The 17,530-nt window shown below is 37.4% G+C and overlaps 1 protein-coding gene across 2 annotated transcripts in view; it reads left to right on the plus strand.

The window, feature by feature from the left end:
- The window catches only part of AHRR (aryl hydrocarbon receptor repressor), an 83,083-nt gene that overhangs the window by 61,757 nt on the left and 3,796 nt on the right, over positions 1-17,530 (plus strand). Inside the window, exons 1-7 of one of the 2 annotated variants that reach the window (XM_088059306.1) lie at positions 6,305-6,398; positions 9,196-9,285; positions 10,579-10,708; positions 12,149-12,282; positions 13,588-13,787; positions 15,465-15,583; positions 16,537-16,678. In XM_088059306.1, the coding sequence (XP_087915432.1) occupies positions 9,235-9,285; positions 10,579-10,708; positions 12,149-12,282; positions 13,588-13,787; positions 15,465-15,583; positions 16,537-16,678 (776 nt within the window). In that variant the 5' untranslated portion in view covers positions 6,305-6,398; positions 9,196-9,234. Of the gene's footprint in view, positions 1-6,304; positions 6,399-9,195; positions 9,286-10,578; positions 10,709-12,148; positions 12,283-13,587; positions 13,788-15,464; positions 15,584-16,536; positions 16,679-17,530 lie in introns of those variants that run through there. The other variant, XM_005517341.3, reaches the window with a different exon arrangement.

The following is a 17,530-nucleotide window of genomic DNA, read 5'->3' on the forward strand; positions in this document are numbered from 1 at the left end:
GCTGATGAGAGTTAGTATTTAGCTTCTCCAACACAAAATTATGGATTATAATTGAGAAGGAGCAAGCTGGGAGAGGATTAGAAAACTATGTTCAGTGTGACAGAGTATGAGGAGCGGGCAGTCATCACAGGTGTCTGGTGAGGAGAGACAGTTACCATCTTCTGGTTGGTGCTGACATCAGGGAAAGTGTCTTCCATTTGACAGGATACAGGCAAAGCAGCTGTCATACGGAGAGGGCTAGCTGAGAAATTGTGGTTGTACCAGTGAACAGAGCAGCTGTCCATCCACAGTGTTAAGGTGAAGAATCAATACGCTTTGGGCATGGATTCAGCTCTGAATTTCAGGCCACTGTAGCTGTCTCCAGACTGTTCATCACAGCCAACTCCACCCGAGCTCACTTTTCACAGCCGCTTCCTCTGTTTCTGCTCAGGCTATTTTGGTGCCTCTTGGAGACAGTCCAGTGGCCACATAACTTCCTCCTCAACAAAACATATTCTCCTGTTTCAGCTGTTAGGTTTTCTTTCCTCTCATTGACTTCAGAGCTAATCCTTGACAACAATTTCCACCAGTCAATAGGTTTGGTATCTGAGCCCTGCATCATACTGATGCACCAGGACTTAGTCTGCTACTAGAACTGACTTCTTGCATTCACGAAACAGAGACATTCATAACACACTGTTCACTTCATACCAGTTTCTGCATTTGCTTTTCAGGAAGCGTTTTTGAAGATGGCATAGTCGTGTATTGCAAGAAAACCCCAAAACACAGAAGAAACAAAAATACACTTTAAATAATTGCAATCCTACATTGTTTAACTTGTCTTCAACTGGTTGAAGTGAAATTATAAATGATCAGCCTAAACTGTATTCACAGGTGACACTTGCTTTCAGTATATTACTCATTCTCAATTCAGAAAAGCTCAGCCTTGCTATCTTTTCAATAAGATTAAGTGATGAGCAAGAAAGCAGGTCCAGGCTAGACTGTGTCCAGTCTTGAGAACTTTTGCAAATTTGCAATGATTTTGTTTTGGAGGTTTAAAAAAAACCCCTACATATTTTACTAGAAATATCAAATACATTCCACTTTCACTTTTTGTCTGCCTTAGTAAAAAAACTTCAATGCTCAAACCGAAGCAGGGGCTTGCAGAAGAGACTTGGGGAAGGATTAATTTAGTCTATAATGCATCCTAAGATTTGCAGCCATTGCTGCTGGTTAGAGGAGATGTCTTTTACTTTCTATCCTTACCCCTTTCCAGATGATCCGCTGTCATCCACTTGGTATCTCGATTAGAGAAAGTATTGCCTGCCTCTCTGGGTCAGCACAATGCCTTTATAGCAGGATTCACCCCTGCTGTCAGAATGGGATAGGGTGTGTTTGATACAGGATACTTACAGGACACAAAACATGCATAAGATCATAACCTACAAAGTAAAACTCTTCGCAGAATCAACTTCAGGGACGCCAGTCTCCATGAAAATTCTGCTGACCTGAAATAGTGTTTTAAAAGGCTGGTTTAGCACATATTATTGAACAGAATGTGAAATACAGATTGTTTTGCTCTTCTCCCCACCCCCTGAAATAGTTTCCTGTTAGAAAATGTGATATATAGTGCTAAATACACAGAAAAAGAGTGCTCTGAAATTAGGACATAACATTCTGTTTTCAGTATATAGGCTGCAACATTGTCTCTTTTAGGTTTTGATTCCTTTCAGAAAGAGATGTCTACCATTCATCCTCATTAACAGTTTGCAAGTACAAATAAATGTCAGCTGTGGATGGAATATTATGACGGCTTCCTCTCTTCAGGACTTGATGCACTTACATGTAAATAACACTGGAAAAAAATCCAGACATTTGGTACTTACATATGTCTAATTGTCCAACATGTTGGATAAATATTATTTGAGACTCTCTTCAGTGACTTATTTCTGTGAAAGATAATGCCTAATCTTACTACATTTGTTATTTCAAAGTCTACCTAACTAAATTTGTTACTACAAGTGCAGAGTAGTGAGCAATTAATGCTTCATTTTGGGTCTTCTCAAATGGAATTAATCAGGCTTGCATTTTCTATATTGAAATTGTTGAAGAGAAGACTGAAAGGCTCAGAGCAGCTGCAAAATTCAGAAAGGACGAAGAGCTGAACTTGCACTGAAGATATGATATTGCCCCAGCTTTGCTTCCATCTGTGAATATAACATCTGCTTTTGAGGAAGTGAAATGAGAAACTGCATGAATCAATATAAAGACAGTTTCTATTTTCAAGTGTAGTCCATGGCATAGTATTTATGAAAGAGCATTGACAGTAGGGTTCCATTACTAGTAGAGCACAATTTTAAATTCAACATCATGATTAATGAGGAGGCTAAAGAAATAGATATAATGATTATGTTGTAATTTAGTATTCTTTCATGATAATTGCCAAGGTAAATGATATATTACTCATCCACATACTCACTAACCATCCAGCAAACATCATACCTGTATCTATGTATTAATAAATAAAATGTGCTTTGTCCCCAATGATTTTAGAATTAATAATTCAAATATTCCTGTTTATATTATTTTAAGTAGTCTTTAGTACTTGTATACCATCCATTAACCTCAGGTAGCATTCACATTCTTGCTTCCCATATGAAATACTAAACGGTAATGCGAAGAAAAGAATAACAAAATTTTTACTAGACCTGAAAAAATCCACCAAAGATTGTCATCAATGGGAAACATTTTTGGTAATAATATTTTTTTCTAAACAAGCATGCCATATAACAAAGTTGTACTGAGGTGTTCAGTGTCACCCATGAATTCACTTTTGCATCAGCAAAATCTTCCCTAACCTGTCTTTAGGCTATTAGTCCTCTCTGGAAGTGTGGTTTGTACTCTCTTTTCCAGTGCTTAGTACTCATGGAAAAAAGAGGATCTAATGGGGATGCACCTCCTTCTAGTAAGCACCACATCAACTTTCTACACAAAGTCAACTGATGCTTCACCCTTTGTTTCCTAGTCCCATCTTGGGCAGAGTAGTTCATTTTGAGATGCCAGATTCATTGGGGACCAGCAATTCATGTATATGTTAACAAAGAGAGGCCCTATCCCAAGGACTTGACACAGACTAAGCAAGCTTTGTTATAAAAGCTTAGTTTGGAAGGAATGTATAATGGAAGAGAAACTGCATTTACAATTTTGCATCGTGCATTTAAAACAACTTCAAAGGCAAAGTTGTTCTTGGTTGTGTCCAATACTTATTACATATCAAGCATGTAAAAAACATCACCATGGTTTAAAATGTGTTTACATGTGTGCACACACTGCAATCTCACCCTCCAGGGAACTACTATGTTTTCTTGAAAGTTTATAGCTCACAATTACCGGAGCCCAGTGACTTACATTTTCCTAACTGATTTCCAGGAGGCCGGTTTTGACTGCTGCCTCTTGACGAGCCACAGTGTTCCAGCTCCCTTGTTAGACTGAAGACATGCATATAAACAAGCATCTCCAAGGTTTCCCTAATTCCTTCATGGAAGGGATGGGGATATTGAAAAATGGAATAATGAGAAATTTTACCAGCTGAATGATTCACAATCATTTGTGCCTTTCAGATGGCCCAGCTGTTCCCTCTGACAGTAAATGGGAGGGCCAAGGCTCCAATTTGTCTGGCATTGTGAATGACTGTTAAAAATGTTGATCTTGGTAGTGCAGCACTAGATGCTGAATTTCCATACTGAAAGAAGCCTGAAGTGATATCCAGGGTCAACGTCAGGAAAATGAAGGAACAGGCAGGAATATGAACTTCGTTTTATCTGGGGCGACAGGAGGAGTGAAATGGGCATATATATAATGGTCATATATACATATTTCTTTGTATTTGAAATTAAACATTTCTGCTGTCTGTGAAAACAAGATTATCAGATTGAGCACTTTCTCTCCAAAAGGCTTCCCATGTAACTCCATGTCTGTAGACTTCAGCTAGTACTTCCTTCCCTGGCTCAAATGATGGAAATTTGTCTTCTGTTTTGTTTCTTTTGCCTGAAATTTAATCTGCACACGCAATCCCTTGATCAAAACTGAATGGTAAAAAAAAAATTCTGCCACTCTCCTTTGCATGAAATAGTGCTTACTCACAGAAATATTCCTTTTGAAGTTGCTTTGTAGATACCAGAGAAATACATAAGAGTCCAGAGGGGTAAGAGATACTATACTCGTTGAGCAAAGGGCATATTTTGATGTCACCAGATATGGTATTTCTGAATAGCCTCTTTTTTTTTTTTTTTTTTTTTTTTTTTATCTTATAAAGAGAGCCTCAGGGATTCAGAGGGATTTTTGAGAAGGGCAACTATAAGTCTTGAATACACCACTGGAAAGAAATACTGATTCATTAAACAATGTAGTTTAAGACAGAAGACACAGTTAACTATCTGCATTTTCCTTCTAATATTCATAAGACATGAACAAGTATATAATTTCCAGAGATTTTAAATAGCTGCCTATTTAGATCACCAGAAAATGGCCCCATCCCACATAGGATGCAAAACCAAGTGATCCACTATTAAGTGAAACTGTTCCAGAAAGACTGTGAGCCAACTGACCCTGGAAATTTAGTACCCAAGTTGCGTGACTCAAAAATCTGTTCAAAGCGAGGCATGGCTGCAGGCCTTGACTGTTGTACTTTAGTAGCCATAGTAACATGGTCTCTGGAGACCTAATGCTAGTGAATTTTCCTTTATTTCAAGGAATAGTAATAAGAGAAATGTGCATTGGAACTTGTTCTCTCTCTCTTTTTCTTTTTCCCTCCTCCTTATTTTTACTATGCCATGACCTTGACCAAAATATCTTTGAAGTATTTTCTGGCTGATTTTCTGCTATGAGGAAAAAAAATAAATCAGGATATATAAAGGATCTTGCCAAAGGAAGTCCTATCTTCCTCAAAATATTTGCCTTCATTTCCAAAGAGAATCTCCTGACTAATAAAGTTTCAAAAACTTCTTAATGGAAGGAACTGATAACTTTCATCTCACAGCTACTATGGGCACCAGAATAATATCATACTTTCTTTGAACTGACAGATTGTTTTTTTGTTTCAGTAGCAGGTGCAGCTTTTCGTGAGTACATAATTGGATGTACATGTTTTTTCAAAAGAACACAGGCCCCTATCTGGTGCCAAGTTCTCTTTTTTTTTTCATTTGGGAAAAAAGTCCCACATGATTTCATTTTTTAAGTACAATGTAGAAAACTCATGTAAGTGTTTTTAAAAAGCCAAATACAAACAAACAAATGTTCACAATACATACTTAAGTCTGTCTCACATGTTTCAGCTATTATCCTGGATTAGAAATTCCATCTATCATTGAATCCATATGGTTTAACAAATGGCAGTTTAAAACCATGTATTTTTTGCAGATTTGAAGTTAGTTGTTTTTTATTGTAAAAGTTTTAATGTCCATACTAGTACTTTTGTGTGTTAGTTTCTATGTGTGCATGTGACTCTCTGTGCATGTGTAAGAATATGCAATACTGCAAAAAATTTTAGGAGGCAAGTGGATTTTACTGATTGAAAGACACTTACTGTACACAAAACCAATAACACCACCATTGAGTTGTGGAGTTTGGTTATTTCCCCTCCAAATACCAGAGCCCCATTTAGGCTTTCTATTATTTCTGCAGGGAGGATTAAAGTGAAATGAGTAGAGCTGCCTTTTCTTCTCTGTGCCATCCCCTCAGTGTTCAGGGCAAACATGTGCTTTCATTAGGGAGTGCGAATTCCCTGGTCCATGTCCTCTTTCCTGTTTCATCTCTCCGGGTTATCCATTACCCAGGCACATGGCTGCTGTGGTTGTGACACAGCACACCTGTGCAGCCTCCTGCTCACTGACAATGACAGAAAGCTATTGCCAAGAATTTTATTTTAATAACTGTGAATGTGTAAAAATCATAAGTGGAGCCATATACTTTGCTGTGCTGTTTAATGTGAGACATGGTAACTTAGAACAAAAAAGCTGGGAACAGTTTTCACTCATTCTCATGGACTGAAGCCGTCTTTCCTACTTAGTCTAACAAGTCACTAGGCTTCTGGCCAGAAAAATGGAAAAATCTCTATTCAGTCTTACTGTAAAAGATTTCAGTATCGAGTTGTATTTGGTACCTGAGAGATTTGTCTGAGAGGTTGGAAAAGGCATTTCCCTACTGATGTGCAATCACCATTACCCACTTGGGGTAATCATGGTAACACCCTCCTCTTTGTCCCCACCTGCGATAAGCAGATAAGAAAAGTATAAATCCCAGCCCAACTCTGACTCTGTTGGGTGCCTTCTGTGCTACAGATGTCTGTTTTCCCACTGAAGTACAGTTTAGGGTAATATGGAGAAAGCAGAAGAATTTGCAGGCATGGATGAGACTCACTGGTATGAAGTTTTACTTGCTTTCCAACTTGTCTTTTTTTAATGTGTCTGAAGCAGCAGGTTTCTCAGCTAAAATGAATTTAGAGACATGGAATTTGTGTTAATCGTCAGCCGAGTCATGTGGCTCCATAAAAGTTGTTTTTGCACCAAAGTGGGTTTTGCTTTCCCTGCTTGCAGAGCAAAGCATCTGATGTCTGCAGTTGGGGTGGTGAAAATCAGGGGGTGTTTATTTAAGAGATATAACCTCAGATGAAGACACCAGCATTTTGAGAACAAACTGAAAACAAAGCAGGGAGAGTTTGGAAATATCTCCATTTACATACATGCTTCAAATCCACACTTGTGTCTGGTTTAACCTAAACACATGGCTCCTTGAACTTTTCCTCCACTTCTTCCCTCTTCCTCCCTCCCACTTCTTTCTTAATACCTCCTCCAACCTCACAGATGTAGTTGCCAGTACACTGATCTAAACCCTTGGAAATACACATGGTCCCATTTCCCTTTCCAGTTTTTAGAAGCTGCTACACCTAGTCCAGTCTGACTCTAGCCTTGTGAAAAAAAAAAAAAAGTGTAAGGAGAATATTTCTGTTTTCCACTGTCTTACATTTTAAGGGTGGAGACTGATCTCTTATGTATGTGTCTAAGCCTAAAGAGCATGTACTAATATGTTGAAGAAGACTAATTTTTTGAATAGATTAATTTATCTCTTGATCCATAGAAGCAATCTTTGACAAAGGCAGATATTCCTACAGAGTCTGAAAAACTCCAGCTTGCCTGCAGGACAATGGAGGGTACATTTTAAGGATGTTCAGCATGTTAGTGTGTAGGATTCTTTGGTAATATTCAGACCTTGTGGTCATTGTTTAAGCTTTTCCAGGTAGGGCTTGGTGTATAAGTTTGCGTAGCTTAAGAACTTCTTAAAATTAAGCACATTTCTTTAATTTTTCAAGTTCTTAACTTCTACCTGGTCCAGTTCCATGGGCAGGACTCGAGGTCTTTCAGAATATGTATGGTAAGAGCCACAGACAAAAAGGCGCTCCCTTAAGTGTCCTACAATTATCTTTATGGAAAATTTTAGTCTATCCAAAGTAAAAGGCCTGCCAGATGTTCGAAATGTAATAAAATTCCTAACATCACATGACTGATGGTTTCATTGTTGTGAAGACGACAATGTCCAAAGAGACAAGTTGTCAAAAATGTTTTCTTGTCTCCATTTGACGTTGGAAATGTACATGACAGATCCCATCCATGGAGGTTCCCCTCAGTGCAGTGAGAGGTGCAGATGAGAAGGCGCAGAAATCTTGACATACCAACTTCTGGTTGGTGAGCTGCTTTTGCTGTTGGTGAGGCATTTTTTAGAGCAGGAAATAGTACCAGTTGAACAAGTCCTTGTGCTTGAAGAGTTGACAAGGATAACTAGTACACAAGCACAACTAGACAGAGATCACTCTTACTCTGCAAAGGATTTGTACCTATGGAGCTGACATGGAGTAAAACAAGCTTTGCCATTGACTATTCTTAGCATTGACTGATGGTTAGTGTTGACCTGAGTGAATCACCTGCTGCTACAGCCATTTAAGGCTCTCCACTACTTTTATCAAGTAATTGTTTCACAGGTTCTTCAAGGCACAGAGCCTCTGGCCAAGTGTGGTTCCACAGGGCCACGTTTCCAAAGGTGCTCTACATTTATGATGGGAGTCAAACCTTCTGAGGAGGTCAGTCTATTGTGCACTGAACTCTTGAAATTATGCCCACCATTGTCACAGTGGGAACAGCTTTCAAGCAGTCTTGGAAATCTGGTCCTTATTTAGGAACCAAAAAAGAGAAAACCAAGCTCACAAAAATATGTCAGTGTATCTGGTTACTGAGAAATTGAAAATCTGTCCTCACTGTGTTTCAGGATTAACTCAGGATTAATAGGCACATCAGTAAATTGAAAGTTAGGTGAAGCAAGGATAATAATAATATACCAGTATTTCAGCAACAGTTATTTGAACTGTAATCTCAAAGACCTCAAAGACACCACATGAAAGAATCTAGACTGCCTTGGAGTAAAGTAATGTTACCAAACCTTTATCGAGGGAAGAGAAGAAAAATTAGTCAGTCCTCATGCAGCATGATCTTAATGTTTGCATCATGTATTTAATTTAATCCTCATTTTTCCATCCTGCTTTCCTTGCATCACCAAGTGAGTAAGAATTAATTTAGCTCTTTTCTAGATTAAGCATTGTTTTATACCAGTGAGGTATTCATTGCCTACTTTTTATATTCATTGCATTTATGCAATTATGCTATGTATGTATTTCTTTAGCAGCTTAAGAAAAAAGCCATACAAAAAAAATCACATCCAGTTTTAAAGTCATAGTTACAACAGCACATGTATTTCATTTTCCCTTTGGATATTATTATATGTATTAATGCCTATGTATTCAAAGCAATTATTATGGAATGTGCAGTTTTAAATTAAAAGGAAAAACAAAGTAGTTGACATGTGCTATTAAATTTTTAATTCTATGAATTAATGAGCAAACATAATTATGCAGACAATTAAGCAGACAATAAACTACTAATGTAATATGCAATGTTAATATACTGTAATTAACTATCTTAACTGTTTTAGAAAAGAAAGAAAGCATGTTCCAGGTTGTCACTCATTTTTCATGGTAGGAAAGAATTTAGTGTCCAACTTTTTGCAGAGTGAGTTTTTTCATTCCTAGGATATTCTTAAAATTATTGTATATACTAATTTGATTCTTTATCTTCTGATTACCTTTTAAAGTATTTTATTTTCCTTTTTCAGTCACTGAATGGTTTTGCCTTGGTGGTGAGTGCAGATGGAATGATATTCTATGCATCATCAACAATTGTGGACTATCTAGGGTTTCATCAGGTAAATATATTGAGAAATACTTAGAATACTCAATCACTGACATTGTATTGACTTTCTTGTCTCTCTCTCTCTCTCTATATATATATAGTCAATGTTATAACTTCCGCTATTATTTTTAAATGCAGCACTGTTGCTACCTTATCCACCTTATCCTTCTACTGCTGATTAGACATGCACTTACTGAAATTAGGTTATTTTACCATGCCATCTCAGACTAATGGTTCTTTTGTAAATCCTACAGGTGAAGATTTATTTCTTGCAATTTCCTTTTATAAAGCTTTTGTTACCAGAAACATGATCAGTTATGAAAATAAGATTTAGCTAGAAGTTTCTTTTCAATTTCAGTATAAGACGCTTTTGTAGGCCGATTGTCTGTGTGTAATAAATATACTCTAAAGTCACAGAATGACACAGTTCGAAAGGACCTCTGGAGGTCATCTAGTCCAACCTCCTGCTCAGAGCACATCAAACCTAGAGTAGGTTGATGCAGGACTGATCAAGCTTTGAGTTTCTATGACTGCTCTGGAAGATGTGTTCCAGTGTTTAGCCATCAATACTGTAATTTTTTTTCTGCTTATTTTTAAGTCCTTGGTTCCCATGTTGCTACTTGTGTCTGTTGCTTCTTGCCCTCTCACTTCATTCTTTTGAGAAGAGTCAGGCTTTGTCTTCTCTTTCCCTGCTCATTTAGTTGATGTAGAGAGCAGTATGCTGCTTTCCCTTCTGAAGGCCGAACCCTGTCCTTCTCTCCTGGATGTACTCCAGCCTTCTTAAGGGTCTTGGTAGCACTCTCCTGGGCTCATTTTGATATGCTAATCTCTTTCTTTTCATGGGGTACCCAAAAATAAGAGAGAAATTTGCCTTTGCTGAATTTCCTGAGGTTCCTGTCAGCCTATTTTTACAGCCCACCAAGGAGCTGCCTTGCCCTCCCCAGCCGGTACCCTCTGCAAACCTGCTGAGTGTGCATTCTCTCCCATGATTCCTCAGTCAAGAAATTAAAGACGGTTTGTCCCAGCATAAATCCCTGGGGGATGCCACTAGTCATCACTTTCCAGTTGGATTTCTATTACTCATATTTGCATATGTACAAAAGAGTTAAGAATAGAAAGAAACATATTAGGATGTGAGAGGGAAAAAGCAGATGTTGAGAAGTAGGGGCCTCTAAAACAACTTTCCTCAGTCATAATGCTCTGAAGGTGTCCTACACCTGCCATAATTTTAAGCAAAGTATCAATCTAAAGATAAGTGGCTGCCCCCCTACAGTCAGTAATTAACCATTCCTTGTAATTATTTCAGACTGATGTAATGCACCAAAACATATATGATTACATTCATGTGGATGACCGCCAGGATTTTTGTAGACAACTGCACTGGGCCATGAATCCTCCCCAGATGTTGTCTGGACAGCAACTACAGTCAGAAACAGGTGGGATTGTGTATGTTGATTGGAAACATAGGCACCACTGTACAGAGGTTGAATTGCACTCCACCTATGCCTGTGTCAGTACTATGTCAAGTCAATTCTTCACTGAAAAGATGCATAGTGGCCATTTATTTATGTTGAGACATAAAGAGATGATATTTCTTCCTGATCCTGGACATTTATAAGGTAGGGTGTGCCACTGGTTCTGTAAAGTTGTTTCCTTTACTTTTCTCTGATGTGCATATATGTATTCTTACACACTCAGAATGAGCAGCATCAGTTCTTCATACTGCTAAACTTTTGTTGGCAATAGATCAGGACATCAGTAGTCCTCTCATTGATGCAAAAGGTTTCTGTACAGAACCACTGCGGCAGCATCACTTTCTGCCATTTGTTTTCCCATGCGAAATGATGTAGACAGGAGCCTTCTGAAGATCAAGTAGCTTTAGCAATGCTTTTTTTCCTCTGAGGCTGTACTTCTTTAGGCTGGGAGTTGGATGCCTGCACTCAAGGTTTCTCCTACACGAGTTATTAAGCTGAAATCACACCTTCAGAATTTACAGTCAGATTGAGATTGTTAACCTTGTAAAGAATTACCGATCCCAGCAAAATGTATGCATTTCACCAGAAGGTGAGGTAGCAACCGAGGAAATAAATTAGGAAGTATAGTCACCAGATGAGCAGGGAGAAGCTTGCAAGAAATCCTTCAGCAACCTCTGCAAAGTCCTCGGAACATAGTCATGAAACTTTGGTGGAATTTCTTGTATCTCCTGTAAAACATTTTCTGTCTTTTACAAGAGTCTTATAAATATCTGAGGAGCTTTGCAAGATTTTGTAGGAAGTATGCAGGAAACAAGCAAAACAACGTGCACTAATATTTCAAACTATGAAATTCACAAATATTTGGATTTTTTTGTCCTAAAGTATATTGTGGAGAATTTCAGGTCGAGCTCATAGTTTCGCAAAAATACTTGTGTCCTTTGGGAAATATTTCAAAAACTGTGCACTTATACAAAAAAATCAAGGAGATGCAACAGCTGAATGTTAGCTAAGCATCTACTGTCCATTTTTTTGTTCTAATTTTTTTTTTCCCTAGGATTAGCATTTTTCCTTATTTTGTTCTCCTGTCTAATGCATTTTCTGTGATCTCTGATCTCAAACCCAGCAACATCTGTTACCCTGTTTTGCATCATAAAAAATCACAAAAACTCAGGAAATAAAGTCCAAATTTCTGAAGAAACTCACCCAAATGCCATTGCAGAGCTTTTATTTTACTTTTGGTAGAGCATGTGCAGATGTATCCATACATGACACCATTGAATATTCGCCCATCCATAAAGCAATTTTTAGCAATTTCCGTAACAGCTTCCTCAACTGGCTACAGAACATTTTCATTATTTCTTAGTGTGATCTGATATATGTTGCCTCCACTGTTGTTCCTAGGAGAAGAATATATTCTCAGTAAATTGTTCAAAGCACAAGAGAATGACAGCATGACAACAGATTATTCTTCCTTTCTAACTCGCTGTTTCATCTGTCGAGTTCGCTGCTTGTTGGACAGTACTTCTGGATTCCTTGTAAGTACAACTTTGCTTAGATGACTGTAGGTGTGACACATATGAAAAATTCTTCAATGTAAGTATTGTGGAAATCCATGGACAGGATACACTTCTCTTTTGCTGTGTATTAAAAAGAAACACAGAAAGATAAATACTAAAATGTGTAAAGAGTGATGGGAGAAAAGAAGTAATATCTGAAACTGAAAGATTTAAAAAATTTTTATGTCTTAAGCTCTTTTCAACAATATCTGTCCTCAATTTGTACTGGGCGAAACACAAGGGTGGCGAGTCTGAATTTCAACAATTAACATTTAAGCCCAAAGTATTTACTTTAAGAAGAAGGAAAAATAAGGATAATTTTTTTTTTCTTTTGTAAAGAATCCTTTAATAATAAAACCCAGAATTGGAAAGTCTCTTGCATGTTCCATACTAGGAGTGGTTCATTTCTAGAAATCACTTCTTCTCCCTTTCCTTAGTAAAGACCAATGCTGTTTCTACTTAGGGGAAACTCCAGCACGTGCAAAGAAAATGAAATGATCAGCATGAGACTGGGAAATGCAAGATCTGTCTCAGATGCTCATTTGCTGGAAGGCTATGGGTCTTAACAGCCATCATTTCTGCATCCCTGCTTTAATCTTGTAGCTCTGGAAAATGCCTAACTCAAACGGGCTGATTTTTCATTGGGCATCTTTTGGTAGTTAATTTTTTCACTGAGAGGCAGCAGCTTGCTGTTAACTTGATCCCTGCCTTCTGACTACGAAGATTTGAGGCAGGGATGGATGGCTCCTTCCAAGCTATGCACTCTGTATCCAGCTATCTTGGGCCCATCTTTTCCCTCAGCACTTGTCTTCACAGTCTTTGGGTTGTGCCAGTCCGTATACTTTCCAAAGAAAGTGCAGAGTAAGAGAAAAGAAACTAAGAAACCATCTTGCTGGACGGAACAGAGCATGGAAAAAATAATGGTTCCAGCTTCAGTGGGGGTACAGAGGAAACAACTGTTTGCATCCCTGTGCACAGCCTGCTTTGGTGAACAGAATGTAACAGAACTCCTACTTCTATGTTACACAAGAGAGGAAAAAACCTCAACCAGCCTCAAAAGTCTCATCTTACTGTTGATAGTACCTCCACCCACCCTGTCTCTGAAATGGCATGGTTCAAATTATATGAAGAAAATGAAATTCCTAGTTTTAATTTCTGATTCAAAAGTGGGTTTGGTGTTAAATAACAGAGTCCATAGATTGTATTAGAATTTTAAATGTTTATACACTAAATGCTTAAGTTGTTTGTGTTTTGTTGGTTTTTTTTTGGTTTTTTTTATACCAGACAATGCAGTTCCAAGGCAAACTAAAGTTCCTCTTTGGACAAAGAAAGAAGTCCTCATCAGGAACAGTATTGCCACCTCAGCTGTCCTTATTCTGCATAGTGGTACCACTTCTGCTCCCTTCTGTGACAGAGATGAAGATGAAAAGCCTGCTTGTGAAAGCAAAACACAAAGCTGATGATGCAGCAGCAGTGAACACAAAGTATTTACAAATTAGTCTTTTGGCATTTAGTGAAGATTATGAGCTATTAAACATGTAAAAACCACAAATTATGCTAAATATCTCTGTTTTAAAACTCAGTCTTAGAAAAGTGACTAATTTATCTGGATTTAACTATTGAATACAAAATAAATATAATACAATTACTATAACATAATAGAATGCAAGATAATGCAATATATTGTACTTTATATGTAATACATGTTAAGTATTATATTTCAATGTATAAAATTTTATATTAGAAATGGAACATTAGGGTATCTTTCTAACCTTCAGAAGTTACCAATGCAGTAAGCCAGTCTACTGTCTGCAAAAGTGGAAGAGAAAAAGTGTTTTTACTGCGAGTTTTCTAATTTCAGTATCTTCTGCTGAAACATTTATTTCCACTTTGGCATTTTGGTAGCTAGCAAAGGAAAAGGAAAACTTCAGAAAGCTCAATATGTGGGGGGGGGGGGCAGGGGGGAGGGGCTGTTCACAAAGAGTCTAATGAGTTGTACTCGGTGTTCGCATTTATCTTTCAACAGCAGTTTTATGAACACATAAGTTTACAATTGCACTAAATGGCTTGGGGGTGATCATTTGGTAGCAATCACAGAAGATCAGGACAGATTGTGTTCAGACTCATCTCCTTCCTAACACCTATTTTTGTTACTCTTATATGGCAGAATTTGTTGATGTTTGGGGCTAGGATCATATTTTCCCTTATTTGCTTAAATATAACCTTACAGAAATGAGTTCTATTGCTGTGAAGGAAAATGCTCGTCAGTATGATTGACAGTATCATAATTTGTCTTTTAATTAGACTATGCTTGTGTATGGGTGTATTCACTATCCAGATGTATAATGTGGTTCTAGCATACATCCTTTTGAGAAGAACTAAACTGCTGGAAGTCCGATATAATGGACTACGCAGGCCTTTGGAAGAGAGTTGGAAACTCAGTTCTACTTGCTAGTTTTTCCAGCGGCCCAGGTGAAATTAACCGATGATCAGAATTGAGCTCCTAATAGAGATGCTTTACTACCTGACTAGACAGTGGCCAAGGACTTGTCCAGAATGAAGTAACCATTTATCTTCTGTGTTTCCTTTGGTTCAGGCCTGAAGCGTGGTAGCCAAGGATGGTGGGCAGACTTACATAGTCTTTTTTTTTTTTTTCTGGATGGTCTTAATGCAGGGAAGCATATGTTACAGAAATTCATCCTTTTAAAGCTGTGATTCAAGCATTTTCAACTAAAGATTGGAGGAAATACATTCAAATCATATGTTGCTTATTGCAAATTGAAGTCATGCTAACTCTTAAATGCATTGCTGGTCACTGTGACGTATGTACCTCGAACGTAACTTGAATAGGAAGAGCAGAATATACACAGCATTTGTTTCAATTCCAGATGAAATTTCTTTTTCCAGATATAGTAGATCATGAGCACAAATATTCCTAAACATAGCTATTCCTCTTAATTGAATACAGAACTCCAGTCACATACTAGTTGGAGCAAGGAAATGATGCAGGGAAAAGATAATTATTTAGTGCCAGTTACATATTTAAACCGAACGCCTTTGCTAATGGTCACCAGCTTGAAGATCATATCTTTTAGAGTTTGTGATTCTACTGTGCTGTCATTCACTGACAAGGAGTTTTTCACATTTTCTGCCCTCTGCAGCTCCAGTTCAAAAGGCAGTTCAGGATTTTGTGAAGCAACAGAATTATATGGAAGAAACAATCACCATGAAGGTGCTGCCTTCAGTAATGCATTACAGATTGCTGAAAACCAAATCAAAGGTACTGCTCAGTACTTCTAGATTATATACAGTTTGTAATAAATGAATCTTGTATTTTATTTTCTCCTGAGAAGTTATTCAGGTTTTGGCCCCAATGCTCTTTCTTTTTCTTCTCCTTAACACCTCTTCTTTTAAAAAATACAAAAAAATTGTCCACCTCAAAAGATAATTCTGAATCAGTCTGTGATTTCAGAGTGGATAGAAATTCTACAGAGAAACAAACAATCATGGTAAATAGTAAGTAGTAAATAAATGGTAGTAAAAGAATACTCAACATATGCTTGCCTAAAAGTGGCAGCACTGAATTTAATAAGTTTATGTGAAAATCTTAATAATTAATAACAATATCTATCTCTCTTTGAGGAAAACTGGATGATATATTACAAATGTTAGTTTTCCCCAAAGGTTAGAAAACAGAGGAAAATTAGAATGCATTGTCTTCAAAACTCATGATGTGCCCACAACTTTGACTCATGATTTCCCAATGTTTGGCTGTGGAAAAATTATGAGAGTCTAGGTTCTATTTCAGATTTTATAATAGATACAATTTCAATGGTAAGTTTATCCCACTGGGCAACTTCTTCTTGAGTGGACTTGCACTCTCCTTCTGTCATATCTACTGGAAATCTTTAATGTCTTTAAAATCATTCCTCTCTTATAGCTCAGTTTTTCATGAACAGTTTTTTTTGGGTTTAGTACTACTACTATTGAGAGGAAAATATTAGAAGGAATGAGTAATACTGAAAAATCCTTGGTTGCAGTTTAAGTGCCTTACCAGGCCTCTCAAATTTTAGTTTTAAGATGTAATTCGCTTAATTTTGTGACATATTTTAGCTTTTACTTTCCTATGCTGATGCTTCTAGGGCAACAAAGAAATCTGTGAACATTCACAGTTCAGGTAACAAAAAATTAGTACTGCTTGTATTAACATCTATTTTCTTTTAAATTATATAGCAAAGAATAATGGAGAAAATGGCATTTCTCTAGTCAAAGTACAAACAAATGAAGATCACTGGGTCTGGGTTCAAGCTAACACTCAACTTCTGTATCGAAGTGGTTGTTCAGAATATGTCCTTGCCCAACAGCAAATGTTAAAGTAAGTATACTTTCCAGTACCAAAACAAAAAAAAAATAGGGAAAAATAATGTATTCTTTTTGTATTAAATCTTTCAAAGGGCTGTAGTGATCTAAGAGAAGAGCTGAATGAGAAAAATTTAGTTTACTTATGATATGATAATCTATTTCTGTTTTGGAACATATGAAATGGCTGTTGCAGTCCTAAACAATATTTATTTTTTGTCTTCAGCCTTTTTGTCTTCTAAAGTTGAGTATACATATACACTAACACAGAATGAAAATACTTGATCATTAATATTTTAGTTTCTTGCACAAAAAATATATATTTTGGGTTTTGTTTTACATTGCAGCTGAAAATCTAGTGCCCTAGTTTTTCTGCTTATCAGCATTTGACTATGTTAAGCCTTTTTTTTTCCCTTCATGTAAGACAGTTGAGCTCATGTTTTTAGTTGTGTATGTGCAACAAAATCTAAAGAAGGGTACTCATATTCATTGTATGCTTGTAGATAGATACATCTAATTGCTTGTAGGCTCAGTCATGGCGTGTAAACTAATCTCACAGATTTGCATTCAGAGAGGACTTCTTGGATGAATTTTGCCCTTTCGTCCCAAATGGGCTTTTCATCCTTCCCCCATGGGACTGTCTGTTCCAGTTCCTGTGGGCCTTGTTGAAGTATCTGTTCAAGCTGGTCTGAGGGAAGAGAGTCGACTCAGTGAGCAGAGGCCAGGAGTTTTATGTAGCCACCATCTGGCCCAGTGCTAAAAGAATTTTTCCTTTAGAATGCCTTGCAGGTGGAAGATATAACTGAAATAGTCTTTGCACCTCTAGAGTAGATATTCCTTGCGGGCTGTATATCACCCAAGATCCACA

This window comes from Pseudopodoces humilis, chromosome 1 (assembly GCF_049639895.1).
Source record: "Pseudopodoces humilis isolate 2021_Gansu_Grassland_sample_001 chromosome 1, ASM4963989v1, whole genome shotgun sequence".
Taxonomy (NCBI): Eukaryota; Metazoa; Chordata; class Aves; order Passeriformes; family Paridae; genus Pseudopodoces; species Pseudopodoces humilis.